The sequence below is a fragment of the Euleptes europaea genome, chromosome 10, assembly GCF_029931775.1.
Source record: "Euleptes europaea isolate rEulEur1 chromosome 10, rEulEur1.hap1, whole genome shotgun sequence".
NCBI lineage: Eukaryota > Metazoa > Chordata > Lepidosauria > Squamata > Sphaerodactylidae > Euleptes > Euleptes europaea.
The window spans coordinates 70,204,939-70,219,336 of record NC_079321.1 but is presented as its reverse complement, the minus strand read 5'-3'; the positions used below and the strand labels follow the sequence as shown (position 1 = coordinate 70,219,336).

At 43.1% G+C, this 14,398-nt stretch overlaps 1 protein-coding gene across 1 annotated transcript in view; it reads right to left on the bottom strand.

Moving 5' to 3' along the window:
* The window catches only part of SLC35F1 (solute carrier family 35 member F1), a 229,843-nt gene that overhangs the window by 24,084 nt on the left and 191,361 nt on the right, over nucleotides 1-14,398 (bottom strand). The window contains exons 5-6 of the mRNA XM_056856220.1: nucleotides 4,963-5,122; nucleotides 79-235 (exon numbers count right to left, since the gene is read on the bottom strand). Of these exons, the coding sequence (XP_056712198.1) occupies nucleotides 79-235; nucleotides 4,963-5,122 (317 nt within the window). The remainder of the gene's footprint in view (nucleotides 1-78; nucleotides 236-4,962; nucleotides 5,123-14,398) is intronic.

Sequence of the window (14,398 nt, the reverse complement as noted above, 5' to 3'; positions counted from 1 at the left end):
AGTAAAACTGTCAGAAGCACGGACCACAAGACTTATTTTTTTCAATACTATATCATGATGATGCCCATCCATACTTACAGTTGAATTCCACTGAAGAAGGAACCAAAGAGTCCAATCATGCCTAGAAACTCCACCCGACTCAGATTCCGTACAATGTACTCTTCACAAACATTGGAGATGCCATAGAGAGTGGCTCCACCCAGCACGAGAAGATCCCCTATAAGCTTATTTTCTCCTAGAAGGAAAAAACAAAAACAAAAAAAACCCAAAAAGCGTTAAGCACATTATTATTTGTTTGAGTTTATACTGTGGAATTAATAGTGCCTCCTCCATGCTCTTCCAACTCAGTTCAGGGTCACATACACCTGCTCATTGGATTAAACAATGGACAGAATTTAGATCACAATGCTTTCTTTGATAGAGACAGTTCACATATTCAATGGAAAGTCATCAAGTGATGAGATCTCAACTGCAGTTCAGCATATGAATTCTATCCCTGGAGTATGCACTTCAGATTGTAAGTGGATGCTGTGACTGAATGCTGCCCCACATATTGTTTTAATTCCCTGATGTGAACAACTAGACATCAGAGAGAAAACCTAGACTTCTGTGCTGCTAGTTTTCCTCTTCAAAAGATTGCCCACGCTTTCACTGAACAAGAATAGAAAGGCAGGATTATGCCAGCTGGCTTCACCCCTGATGTCCACATGCTCAGCTGAATGTCTGAAGCCCTTGCACATAGGTTCCTCCCTGTAATTGGGGACCATGTTTTTTACAGCGTTCAAATCATGTGGAGGAGACACCACACACACACTAGTACATGCTGCAGGTTGGGAACAGGGCCAGCAGGTGCAATCCCACTTCTATGGCTATTCAGATCAGAAGAGGACTTTATGTATGATTTTTGCCCATGGAGGAGCCCTCTATTAAGTTCTCCACCTGCAGGTTGATCACTTTCCCAATCTGTGAAATGATCTAGGCCCAATTTAAACATTACTTATTCCCTCCTGAGGCCAAAGAAAGGTGGAAGTCCTTGGAGCCATGAAAAACATTAATCTGGATCCAAGCAAAGTTTTCCTTTGGCTTTAGTAAACGTATTTTGGGTTTCACAGTGCAATCCTATCTATACTTACTTGGGAGTAAATCCCAGTTACCACAGATAAGTCCCAGTTAGGGCTGTGCATATGGTAAACCCGAACCAAAAATAAACCAGAAAATAGCCATTTTGGTTACTCTTTTACTGGCTGAAACTGGTCTTTTCCCAGAAGGGTATTGCAGAGTTAATTTTGCAGGATAATTTTGTCCCTCCTTGGCTGATATTGCTCAGAAATAAAATGGGCTTTTATGGACTTTTACAAGAATTCCTTGTCTCCAGACTAAGGCTCTGGTAAAACAGAGAATATTAGACATCAAAAGGCAACATGATTTGAATAGAGTTAAAACCAGTTTATTTCATATTAGTACCCTTAATAAAATACTTCCAGCATCTTACATTTTCCATCTAGACAATCCAGATTATAGGAGAGCATTTACTCTATTGCATTATAATGAACTCCCCTCAGCTATTCTGGAGGGTAGGTACAAAAGGATTCCTCTCGAAGAATGTGAATGTTTATATAAAGATGGGCATGTTGAATCTTTATTTAGAACATGTTGTTTTTGACTAAAAATCTACAAGCATATTTGAGATGCTTTGATTGTTCCAATAATGAAGGGCTCTCCAGGGAAGAATAGAATGTTTTACCTTTATAGTATGTTATCAGATAAGAATCAAGAGATGACTTTTGGGTTTTCCAAAAAAAAACATCGGGCCCAATAAACCCGAACCTGAAATTTACTGATTATTATTTTTGCCCAGCCCTAGTCCCAGTTAATGAACTTACTTCTGAGTAAATATGTACAGGAATGAAGTTACAGTTGCCAGGCCCACACTGGGGATGGGAGTTCTGACTCTCTGGATCTCCTCCCCCCAGTGCTGATCAGCTGGCTGGCTGGGAACTTATACCAAAAGGAGGCCCAGGTCTACATAGCCAGCAAGGTGGTGATGTCACTTCCGGCCTGCACTGGAAGTGACATCATTATGTTGATTGTGATGCAGGGATGTTCTGGTATTTGGGAAAAACCTCTACGGTAAAAAACTATGGTCATACAGTTTTTGCCCAAATACCAGAGCATCCCTGCATCACTGGTGACGTGATGATGTAACTTCTGGTGTGCACTGGAAGTGATGTCACTGCATTGCCAGTGATGCTGGACTAGGCTTCTGTTTGCTCCCACTTAAGTCCCCCCAATTCCCACTGGTGGCCAGGGAATACCTGCTAAGGGGTACCTGGCAAGCCTAATGCATTCAATACTCAAAGCACCTGAAAAAATAGCTGTTACAAAATCTGCTTTCCAAATCAGTTCTGTTCTAATGAAAAATAATTATTTATAGAATCATAGAATCATAGAGTTGGAAGGGACCACCAGGGCCATCAAGTCCAATCCCCAGCACAATGCAGGAAATTCACAACTACCTCCCCCCTCCACACCCCTAGTGACCAGAAGATGGCCATGATGCCCTCCCTCTCATGATCTGCCTACGGTCACAGAATCAGCATTGCTGACAGATGGCCATCTAATCTCTGCTTAAAAACCTCCAGGGAAGGAGAGCTTACCACCTCCCGAGGAAGCCTGTTCCACTGAGGAACCGCTCTAACTGTTAGAAAATTCTTCCTAATGTCTAGACTGGAACTCTTTTGATTTAATTTCAACCCGCTGGTTCTGGTTCGACCTTCTTGAACAACAGAAAACAACTCGGCACCCTCCTCTATATGACAGCCCTTCAAGTACATGAACATGGTTATCATATCCCCTCTCAGTCTTCTCCTCTTCAGGCTAAACATACCCAGTTCCTTCAACCTTTCCTCATAGGACTTGGTCTCCAGACCCCTCACCATCTTTGTTGCCCTTCTCTGGACACGTTCCAGCTTGTCTACATCTTTCAGTGCCCCAAACTGAACACAGTACTCTAGTTGAAGTCTAACCAGAGCGGAGTAAAGTGATACCATCACTTCGCGTGATCTGGACACTATACTTCTGTTGATGCAGCCCAAGACTGCATTTGCCTTTTTAGTTACAGCATCACACTGCTGACTCATGTTCAGTGCTTGGTCTACTAAGACCCCAAGATCCTTTTCACACACACTACTGCTCAAACAAGTCTCCCCCATCCTATAATTATGCCTTTGGTTTTTCCTACCTAAATGCAGAACTTTACATTTGTCTTTGTTGAAGTGCATTTTATTAGTTCTAGCCCATTTCTCCAGCCTGTCAAGATCATCCTGCATCTTGGCTCTGTCTTCTACCGTATTTGCTACCCCTCCCAATTTAGTATCATCTGCAAATTTAATAAGCATCCCCTCAATTCCTTCATCCAAATCATTTATAAAGATGTTGAACAACACAGGGCCCAGCACAGATCCCTGAGGAACTCCACTAGTCACTTCTCTCCAAGTGGATGAGGAACCATTAACTAGCACTCTTTGGGTACAATCTGTCAACCAGTTGCAGATCCACCTAACAATAATAAGATCTAACCCACATTTTCCCAACTTGTCAACTAGAATACTATGTGGAACCTTATCAAAAGCCTTACTGAAATCTAGATAAACTATGTCTACAGCATTCCCCTGATCCAGCAAGGTAGTAACTTTCTCAAAAAAGGAGATAAGATTAGTTTGACATGATTTATTCTTGAGAAACCCATGCTGGCTCTTAGTGATCAGATCCATCCTTTCTAAATGCTCAAGGATGGACTGTTTGATGATTTGTTTGAACACTTTTCCTGGTATAGAAGTCAAGCTGATGGGTCGGTAGTTACCCGGATCCTCTTTTTTCCCCTTCTTGAAGATGGGGACAACATTTGCCCGCCACCAATCTTCTGGCACCTCACCTGTTTGCCAAGACATTTCAAAAATAATGGACAAAGGTTCCGAAATTACATCTGCAAGTTCTTTGAGTACCCTTGGGTGCAATTCATCTGGCCCAGAGGATTTTGTTTCATTTAAAGAAACCAGGTGTTAGTGCACTACCCCAATGCCAATTCTAGGCTGCAAATCCCTTCCCTCATCACATGTTCTGTTTATGCCATGTTGAGCACCACTTCCCTCACGAGAAAAAACAGAGGAAAACTAGGAATTGAGGAGTTCTGCCCTCTCTTCATCTCCTGTTACAATTTCACTTTCCGGTCCATGCAATGGGCTTATCTTGTCCTTGTTCTTACTCTTACTCTGTACATAGGAAAATAACCCTTTTTTGCTGTGTTTAGCATCTCTCGCTAGCCTAAGCTCATACTGAGCTTTAGCTTTCCTAACACTCTCCCTACAAGCACTAGTTATTTGCTTATATTCCTCTTTGGTTATAAGGCCCTCTTTCCACTTCCTAAATGAGTCTTTTTTATTTCTCAACTCTTTAAAAAGCTGTTTATGGAGCCACCCTGGCCTCTTTAGGCTCCTCCCATTTTCCCTTCTCATAGGAATGGTTTGGGATTGCTCCTTCAGTATTTTATTTTAAAGATATGCCCACCCTTCTTGAACTCCCTTCTCCTTAAGTATTTCTGACCATGGGATTCTACCTAGCATAAGTTTAAGTTTGTTAAAATTTGCTCTTTTGAAGTCCAACCTACATGTCTGACTACGTACAGGTTTTCCTCTCCCCAAGATTGCAAATTCCAAGAGTGCGTGGTCACTACTACCCAGGGTGCCTACTACTTTAACCTCATCGACCAGTTCTTCCCTATTGGTGAGAATCAAGTCTAAGATAGCAGACACCTGGTGCATCTGGCCAATGGAAAGGTAGTTTTCAAATTAATCTAACCTGAATCAGTAACTACATTTTAGGGGCATTTCTGAAGTTTCTGATAATTAGAGAATAATCATAGGACATTTTCTTCCAAATGAGAAATCCAATACACATACTCACCTGCTCCCAGCTGTCTTCCAACAAGGACATCTGCTCCGGCCATACAGCCCATTCCCAAAATGCAGACCACAATGCCGATGAAATGCACCGCCTTGTACCGTACCAGCAGGAAGAACCAAGAAAGTAATATCACAACTGGTATGACAAAACAATCTAGAAGCTGTAAGAAAAGAGAAGAGCATCTTTGTTAAAAAAAGAAATCACCAGGGTATAGGGTTGCCAAGTGCCAGGTGGTGGTGGGAAAACCCCCGCCAATCCACCTGGCTGCCCGCTGGCCAGCTGAGGGTCGGCGGGCAATGTGTGCATGTGCCCCTGCATGCTGCACCACGTCACTTCCAGTTTACACCCGGAAGCGACACATCGCAAGGGGCCGTTTACCACTCAAACTGGCAGTTTGAGTGGGAAAAGGCCAGTTGTGATATGGCACTTCCGGGTGTAAACACATTGCAAGGGGACGCTGTTGCAATGCTGCACTTCCAGGTGTAAACCGGAAGTGCTGCGATCACGTTGGTGCGGCCATGCAATTTTAGCTCATTTCTGCCCCAAAAACCTCTTGCTGGAGGAGAGAGGGGACCTGGCAACCCTACCAGGGGGCCCAGAGCAATGCTTCCTACCCTCACTCTAATGTGGCCTCAGATGTCATCCAACAGCCACATTCTATTAGCTGCATGCAATTGTCAAGAAGCCACATCAGAGTAAGGACAAGAAGTAACGGTGTCTAACAGTAGCAGGAAGCATGAGTACTGCCACTGTTGGGTGAGGTGAATACTTTGCCTTTTGTCCCATAATTGCCTCTCCAAAATAGTTGCCTAATATCTCAGTGTACAAGCAAGGTACCAAAGTAGGAACCACATTTTGGCTCAGTATTAACATGTACCAAAAATAAAGGAACGCCAATTAAAGGAATACTTATTTTTAGAAGAATTGTGGTCTAATGCCTTGACAGCACGCCTGAGGAGTTTGTAAATCTTCTAAACCTATTTTAGGGTTGCCAACCTCTATGTGGGGCCTGGAATTCTCCAGAATTACAATTGATCTCTAGACTATGGAGACCAGTTCCCTGGAAAAAATGGCAGCTTCAAAGAGTGGACTCTATGACATCATATTCCTGCTAAGGTTCCTCCCCTTCTCAAACTCCAACCTTCCCAGGCTCCGCCCTAGGATTGGCAACTCCAGGTTGAGAAATTCCTGGAGAACTGGAGGTGGAACCTGGTGAGGGCAGGGTTTAGGGAGAGGAGGGATCTCAGTGGAATATAAAGTCATAGAGTCCACCCTCTGAAGCAGCCACTTTCTCCTGGAGAATTTATCTCTCAAGTCTGGAGAGATTAGTTATAATTCTGGGAGATTGCCAATCCCAATCTGGAGGTTGGCAACCTACTTGGCCCCAAATCTCCAGAAATTCCCCAATCAGAGTTGGCAACCCCATGTACCATGTTTGAATTTGCTGGATGCTGAGTATGCTTTAAAAATTGGCCCTCAATGTGAGCCAGGGTTGCAAAAAATCCTGGGCAACTGGCAGGGGGGATTTACAGGTAGTGGGGGAGGCCTACATCAATGTCTCAGCATCATTGCCAACAACACAGTGATATCACTTCTGGCACATACTGGCAACATAAGAATGCTCCATAGTAGAAGCCCATTTTATCATAGATTTTTTGCCCAAATACCAGCGCATCCCCATGCCAGAAGCAATGGGATTATGTCACTTCTGGTGAGTGCTGGAAGTGACATTGCTGTGTTGCCAGTGATGACACTAAGATGCTGGTGTAAGTCTCCCCCTGTTGGCTAGGTGGGCGGGGCCTGGGGGGATCCAGCACAGGGTGGCAACCCTAATGTCAGCACCTATCAACAGAGTCACAGGCCTTGTTTAGAAAAGGAGAACTATTTCTTAATAATAGTTCTCTTATCAGCATTGTCAGGATTAAGCAGATTCTAGCTTGATTTTAGTATTAGAGTAGTTGGTAGTTATTTAAACTAGCCACAATAATCAGAGTTACTCTTCCTCTTTTTCTTTGACCACTGCTAAGTAAGAAGTCAGGAGTGGGGCGGGGGGAGAGTCAGGAGTATAGCTCCGGTGTAAAAATATATAATAACACAATGAGTCTGAAGGAGAACACTCAGTGTGTTTGTATAAGCTCTGTTAACATATCTTGATGCTTACTTAAATATTATTGTGCCATAGAACAAGAGTTCTATAGACTGAGGAGGAAGGAGTGAGGAATAGTAGGGATGGCAACTGAGCTTCCTTCAGAAGCGGGTGGGTTGTTAATGCTATGAGTTAGGAAGTCCCCAGTTCAAATTTTGCCCAATGGTTGTCCCAGCCTCTGCCCTTTGTCTGTAATATGGGGATAATGAGCAGGAAAAATTAATTTGATTGGAAGGGGGAAATAATTTATAGTGGAGCTGAGCCTTCTCTTCTCTTCTCTTCTCTTCTCTTCTCTTCTCTTCTCTTCTCTTCTCTTCTCTTCTCTTCTCTTCTCTTCTGGCTCTAAGCTGTCAGGGCTGTGTGAAACAATGCTAGTTTCTTATGAAAAGTAAGAAGAAACTGCCATGATATGAGAGTATGGGAGTAGTCTTTTGAAACAGAATACTGGCATAGGATGTGCCAAGGAACTGAGGGCTGAAGCAGTCCCCAGAAACATAAGGGAGATAAAGAGGAGAATTATTAATAGAGGTGCTCTGGGTTGAAAGCAGCTTCTGCATTTAAAGTAAGAGACAATATTCTAAAAGGCATTCTTAGGCCTCTCTGAGGCAAAAATGGCCTCAAGCACCCCTTGCAGTGCAGTTCTTGGGATTTGAGAGAAAATCAACAGAAGCCACTGATGAAAGTGGTGCAGAAGCCACAATGAGATCTTATGTTTATATAGTACATCTTATTAAAATAAGAATATAAAGTACAATAAAAAAAACTCTTCTTTTTTTCTGGAACAGTCCATTATGTGGGAAATTATGTTTTCAGTTAGGAAGGAAGACCCTTGTGTATTTCTTTATGTCAAATGAATCCTCAGCTTAATACCCAATGCCTCAAGAGATAAAAATGAGAGAAGAGTATTAATGCTGTGTGAAGAACATTTTATTATTTAATATAAAGTGCAAAGAGAGAAAAAGTTTAATGTAAACTGCTGAAAAAATATATAACTGGTTTTTTAAGTGGGTGTGAAAAAACAGAACTCTACATTTGTCCATCACATAGTTTTAAAAAAATCAACTTGAAATGTTAAGGATTGGCTTTAGTTTGTGCTTGCCTCATTGCTAAATTACAAGAACTGCAACCACTTAGCAGAATTTTTTTTGTCTGAAGTCAAAGCTAACTGAATGTGGGCAAAGACTACCTGGAAAAGTGAGCCATAGGTCTATCCTATCCTAAAGCATAAGATAGTACTACTGTACCACCACATTGCCTTAGCTTGATTTGTGTCTTCAGAGTTCAGCCAGGGAATGGATAGCTATGTGACATGGGAAAGCCAGGCAGGATAAGGGCTACTGAACAGTTTGTTGCCTGCTGGTGCCTGAAGTACCGACAGGAGGACATGGGTGGAGGGAGATGATGCATGCCAGCATCACACCGTCACACTGACATTATTTCCAGCAAAACCCAGAAATGATGTCATTGGATGCTCTAGGATTTGCAACAAGTATGGTAACATCACTTCCTGCTTTGCTGAAAGTGATGTCAGCATGCCAGTGTGATGCCTGCGTGGTAATCCCTGCCCCCAAATGCTCCTGGGGTTGCTGGCTGCAGTAGGCATCCTAAGCATCTTAGCCAGTACCAAGGGCCTTCTGGCTCCTATTAAGTAGTGCCACAGTTCCCTGTTTCCTTGCAGGATCTGCATGTTTATGGCTGCTGCTGTTCTCTGCAATGATTCCAAGGGCTAATGGGATAAGCTCGTATTTTGAAAGCCCCCAGCCTTCTCTTGCCCTGTACCTAGTAGAAGTCAGGTTCAGGTGTTTCTTGACAAGGGAGCAGCAATGCGAGAAAGGACTTTTGCCTCAACCTCTGCCAGAAATCACATCGGAATTCTCGTTCTTATTTAGTGCATATTTTGTTTAAAATATTCAAAGATTGCAACAACAACAACAAAAGTAAAAAGCCACTCATGCTCTTAGCTGGATTTGAAAAGAACTTAGAAATTCTATTCTAATTGCTGAGTGGCACAGAACCATCTAGTGATTAAAAAACAACAGATACACAGAAGAGACAATCAAAACCTCCAAAGTTTGTAAATGAAGTCCTTAGTGTAAAATGGATGGGGTTGCCAACTCTGGGTGGGAAAATTCCTGGAATCTGTGGGTGGTACCTGTGGAGGATGGAGACTGAGGAGGAGAGGGAGCTCAGCAGGGCTATGATTCCATAGAGTATCCTCTGAAGTTGCCATTTCCTCCAGGGGAACTGATCTCTACAGTTTGTAGATCAATCATTACTCTAGTCTAGGAGATCTCCAGGCCCCACCTGGAAGCTGGCAAATCTAGTGGAAAACTGGGTCTGGGGGAGGCTCCTGTTATCACTGTTTGACCCCCAGTTGCCCTCTTGCTCTGGTAAGGCCTCAAAGTCTAATTCTATATAAGCCAGAATCACAAGAATCAGCATCAAAGAAAAACAGGATTTATTAAAATTAATGCTTTCTAAATTTGTTCCAAATAAACAGTGCTTTTTTGTGGGGGGAAAGGGTGCCTGTACTCATATATAATGTTGCACCAATTTCTACCAGTTTCTCCCTCAGGACTTTGGAGAGCTCCAGAAAAGGTGCTGGGTGCTAGCACTCAGTACCAGGGCTGCAAAGAGCCACCATGGGCCCCCAGACAAAGATTCCATATGATCCCGATCCCAACCATGTATTTAATTTTGTAATGTTAAATTTACACATGCACACATCTCACATCTTACATGATGAAATGGGCTGTAGTTCAAAAACTTCAGGACACAATACTTACTTTAGTAAGCAAATCACTTAGAAACCTGTCAAGAAACTGGTTCCCCTAATGCAGTTTCTTGTTTCTTTCAAACACTGGTTCAGGCTGAGGCCTAGCTAAAGTGGAATTTTTTCTGATTGAAACTCAGCAAGTTGTTAGACTTCTAGAAACGTAGATAAGAGAGCCACGTGAAAGGACTACACCATCACCCCTAATCAGCTCCCAAGGCCACAGGGGCTAAGAAAATGCATTCCATCTTATTAGCTGACTGAGATCATAGTGGGAGAAGAGCCTCTGCAGATGGGGGCTGGACTTAGCTGTAAATGGGTCCGGTAGAGTTGCCAGCTCCATGTTGGGAAATGCCAGAAGATTTTGAGGGTTGAGACTGAGGAAGGTGTTGTTTGGAGGGGGGAAGGAATTCAATGGGGTATAATGCCATAGATTCATCTTCCAAAGCAGCCATTTTCTCCAGGTGAACTGATCTCTATCGCTTGGAGATCAGTTGTAATCCCAGGGGATCTCTGACCACCACCTGGAGGTTGGCAACCCCTGGGTCTGATCTTGACCAATTCCTCTGACCCCTTGGTTACATGGCTAGCAACAAGTCTCCATGGTTAATTGACATCATCAACCATACATTTGATTGGCTAACCAAGATCAGGCCAATGCAGGTCTTTGGGCATATAGCTCAGACTCTTCATTCTAGTTTTGTTCCCTGCTCTGAACTGGTTTTGTGGGTGAGTCTTGCTGACTGGAAACTTGAACTTATCCTGGATCGGGCTTTAATTGCTGAAAGAACTCAGCCTTTGTGGTAACATCTTATATTGGAATCAATGCTTATAACTGTGTAGTTGGTCTTTTCAATTAGTTTTTATTTTCTGCCTTCTCTATTCTTTTATTCATATTCCTTGAACAATTTTAATAAATCACTTTAATTATATTTTGTGGTGTCTTTGAATTCAGGAGGTTTCAATCTGAATCCAGTACTTTGGCCTGGACTGGCTACAGCTACCAAGTTAACTGTTTTCTGAAACTCGCCTTGTACGTGTCCTACCTTGCAAGGGTTTCTTGATTTTAGTCTCAGGAAGGCCAGAAGATTTCTGGCTGTTGGGTAGATACAAGGGACTGGTGGCAGCTACCTAGCTGAGGCGTGAGGATTCACACCTCAGGGTTTTGTAATTTGTTTTGGTAACTGCACATCCCAGGAGTGTTCTTGGACAAGGAATTCTTGACAAAACCAATTTACATTTACCCTTGTAACTTTACCTAGCACAAACGCAGAGGCAAATTGATTATGTAGTGGTGCTGGATGAGAAGTACTGGGATCACTGGGGTTGATTTTGCTGACATTTTTTTTTAAAAGATTATGTCATTTGTCATATAACATGAGGCTTAATGTCTACGGTAGCAAAGCAGTATTTATAAAGGGATATTAGATATCCCACCAATAATAATAAAAAATAACCCACTGCCTGAAGTGTTTAAAATGTAATTAAATCGAATTGGGGCGGGGGAGAGGGAGTTATAACTTCTGTTCCACGTGTGTAACCACTAAAAGATATTAACATTCTATTGCCATGCATATAAAGGGCGGCATCATTTTACTACTTTGATAGATCATGTAGAAATATTAACTCCCCCCTTCTGCTCATTATATTAACAAGGGTTTGTTGCTGTACTACCATTAGGTACATTCTAAGTTGCCAACCAGGGATGAGAAGGGGTTGAGCCCAAGATTGACAATGTGGGGGAGAGAGAAAAATTAGATGGGGCAAGGGAGAAATGAAGGCAGATCATGAAAGGAATGGCACAAAATGAAGGAAGATAAAAAGGTGGAAGAGAGGAAGAGAAGGTTGTTTTATTTTCTAAAACACACTAACAACTATCCCTTTGCAAGATCTGGATGAGCAGACAAAACTATGGAGCTGGATACAAGGAAAGGAAGAGGGAAACAGACTACTGCAAACAACAGCCTTGTTAGAAGCCTGGCAATAACTCTTGCAGCCATGAACTGTGCTACCTAGTCTTGCCTTGCTCCAGTGCTTCCTTGGTTGATAGGTTTAGCTGAAGGTTATGCAAGTGCTTGCCTCCTTGTAGTAAACTTTGCAGAAAGGCATGGTGAGCAGATAGTCAGAGCTACTTTACTGTGCTGTGCCTACCCAGCACCCCAAGTGGCTGCACTGCAGAACTGCATTAGAAGCAAAATAACTGAGATGCATCGGCCAAATGTCACTGGCTTCAGGGTCCTCCAGCTAACTTGGGCCCCAGAAATGTTCTCCCCATAGTCACCCGCTCTTGGTGGCTCTGACCAGTACTAGTGAGTTCCATTACACAAAAAAAGCCCTGCCAATAAATATAAAATGTTCATCCACTCTTAACAGCCTCACTATTTTGGTTATGAATCCATATCTTAAATATAGCAGCCACAATCAACCAAGCACATAGTACTTGCATTTATAAATTCCATGTCTTCTGAATGTATACAATTCTCTATTAAATTATGCTGTTTTTAAATTCATAATTTAACTGGAGGGCGTATGAGACATTGTAACACAATTTCATCCAAACAACCCGCGCATATTGATGGGCATTTGTAAAGTGATTGTTTTTAATATTTATGATCTTGGGAGTTACCAGTACTTTTAGCTTTGTTCATCTCTCTCTCTCTCTCTCTCTCTCCAACAGATTAAAGGTACAATCCATAACAATTAAAATTAATGGAAAATGTTCTATTAACTTCAATGGGATGTAGGATACACCCCTGGCCAGGCAGAATAAAAGGCTGGTTGGCTCTTTTCACTTTTCAATTAACTGTAGCAGAGAAAGAGAACAGGCAAATTATACTAAGCATTTTCTACCATACGTCACCACCTGTCCTGCCTAATATATCCATTCTCTACAATAGCTAAATGTAATTCCATTAAAATAAGGGTGATGTAATTGTTTTACATTTTGCCTAGGCATTAAAAACCAGCTAATTTAAAGCAATGGAACCTCAATTGTATTGATAATGTCTGTGCATAATGCTGTGTATAAAGCTGATCAAAAGGCTTTGTGGCTTTTTTGTATCATTAAAAAAGCTCCTCTGCAGCTACTAAGCTCGGCTTAGTATACCAATTTGTCTGACCAGAACATAGTCCAATTTCAGTAGCCGCACATTTTTCACCTCAATTAAGTGACAGAGCCAGTGTGATATAGTGTTTAAAATGGTGGAGTAAGATGTGGGAGTCTCAGGTTCAAATCCTTACTCTGCCATGTAAGTTTGCTGTGTATATATATGCTGCCAGGTGTACTGATTTGGCAGGAGACTTCCTGCTGGCAGGTCTCTTTCCCCATCATCACTTGCTGGGCACATGGGGGAGGAATGGGAGAAGATAATTGGTGGGACCAACAACATGCTGACATCACTTCCAGCATGACACTCTAGCATTAGTCTAGCCTCAATCTGATGTGATGATGTCACATTTGGGATAATACATTGTTGGCAACCCAGTAAGTCTCCCACTGCTGGGTAACCTCATGCCAGTCACACAAACTCAGCCAACGCAGGTGTCAGCATACCCTGAAGTGGGCAGCTGCCGGGTCCCAGGGTTTCTGGCAGTGCCCTCTGCAGCAGAACCCCTGAACCACATGCTGCTAGGGAAAGATGTGCAGGGGATGTACAATGATGGATGTACACTTCTGGGCACAGCGACAATGTTCCCATCAACACATATTGCCCAGCACCCTCGGGAAAAGGACATACAGTCAGTGAGAAGACTCACAAATGGGTGGGGGAAAGAAGGACACACAGGCAGGTGGAGTTGTGGATGGGCTGGAAGAAGGGCATGAGTAGGGTTCCTGGTGAAAGTCAGAGAGAGGGGGGCCTAGGCACCATTTGCCCGGGCTTTCCTAAACCTGGAACAGGCCCTGCTCTCAGTCTAACGTTCCTCACAGTGTTGTTGTAAGGTTAAACTGGAGAAGAGGAGAATGATGAAAGCTGGTTTGGGTCCCTACTGGGGAGAAAGGCAAGGCATAAACAAAGTTAATAAATCCAGGGATTGTTTTCCTTACAGAAATCAGCTGTCGTGAAAGCTGAAATCAGCTGTCGTGGCCCCACCCATGCCTCGGGCACCGACAGGAGGAAATAGACGGACAAATTCACGCCAGCATTGCACCGGCGTGCTTCTGTCATTTCCAATAAAACCTGGAAGTGTCATGAGGGACACTGTAGCATTTTTAGGGATGCCAACCTCCAGGTAGTAGCTGGAGATCTCCTGGTATTACAACTGACCTCCAGCCGATAAAGATCAGTTCACCTGGAGAAAATGGCCACTTTGGCAATTGGACTTTGTGGCATTGGAGTCCCTCCCCTCCCCAAACCCCGCCCTCCTCAGGCTCTGCCCCAAAAACCTACCGCCAGTTGCAAAGAGGGACCTGGCAATCCTAAGCATTTTGCAAAACTTCTAAGGAATTGACATAAGCAACCTGGAGCTCTCGTCCCTCCCCCCCATTCCGAGGAGTTTGGCCCTGTGACCTGGCAAAC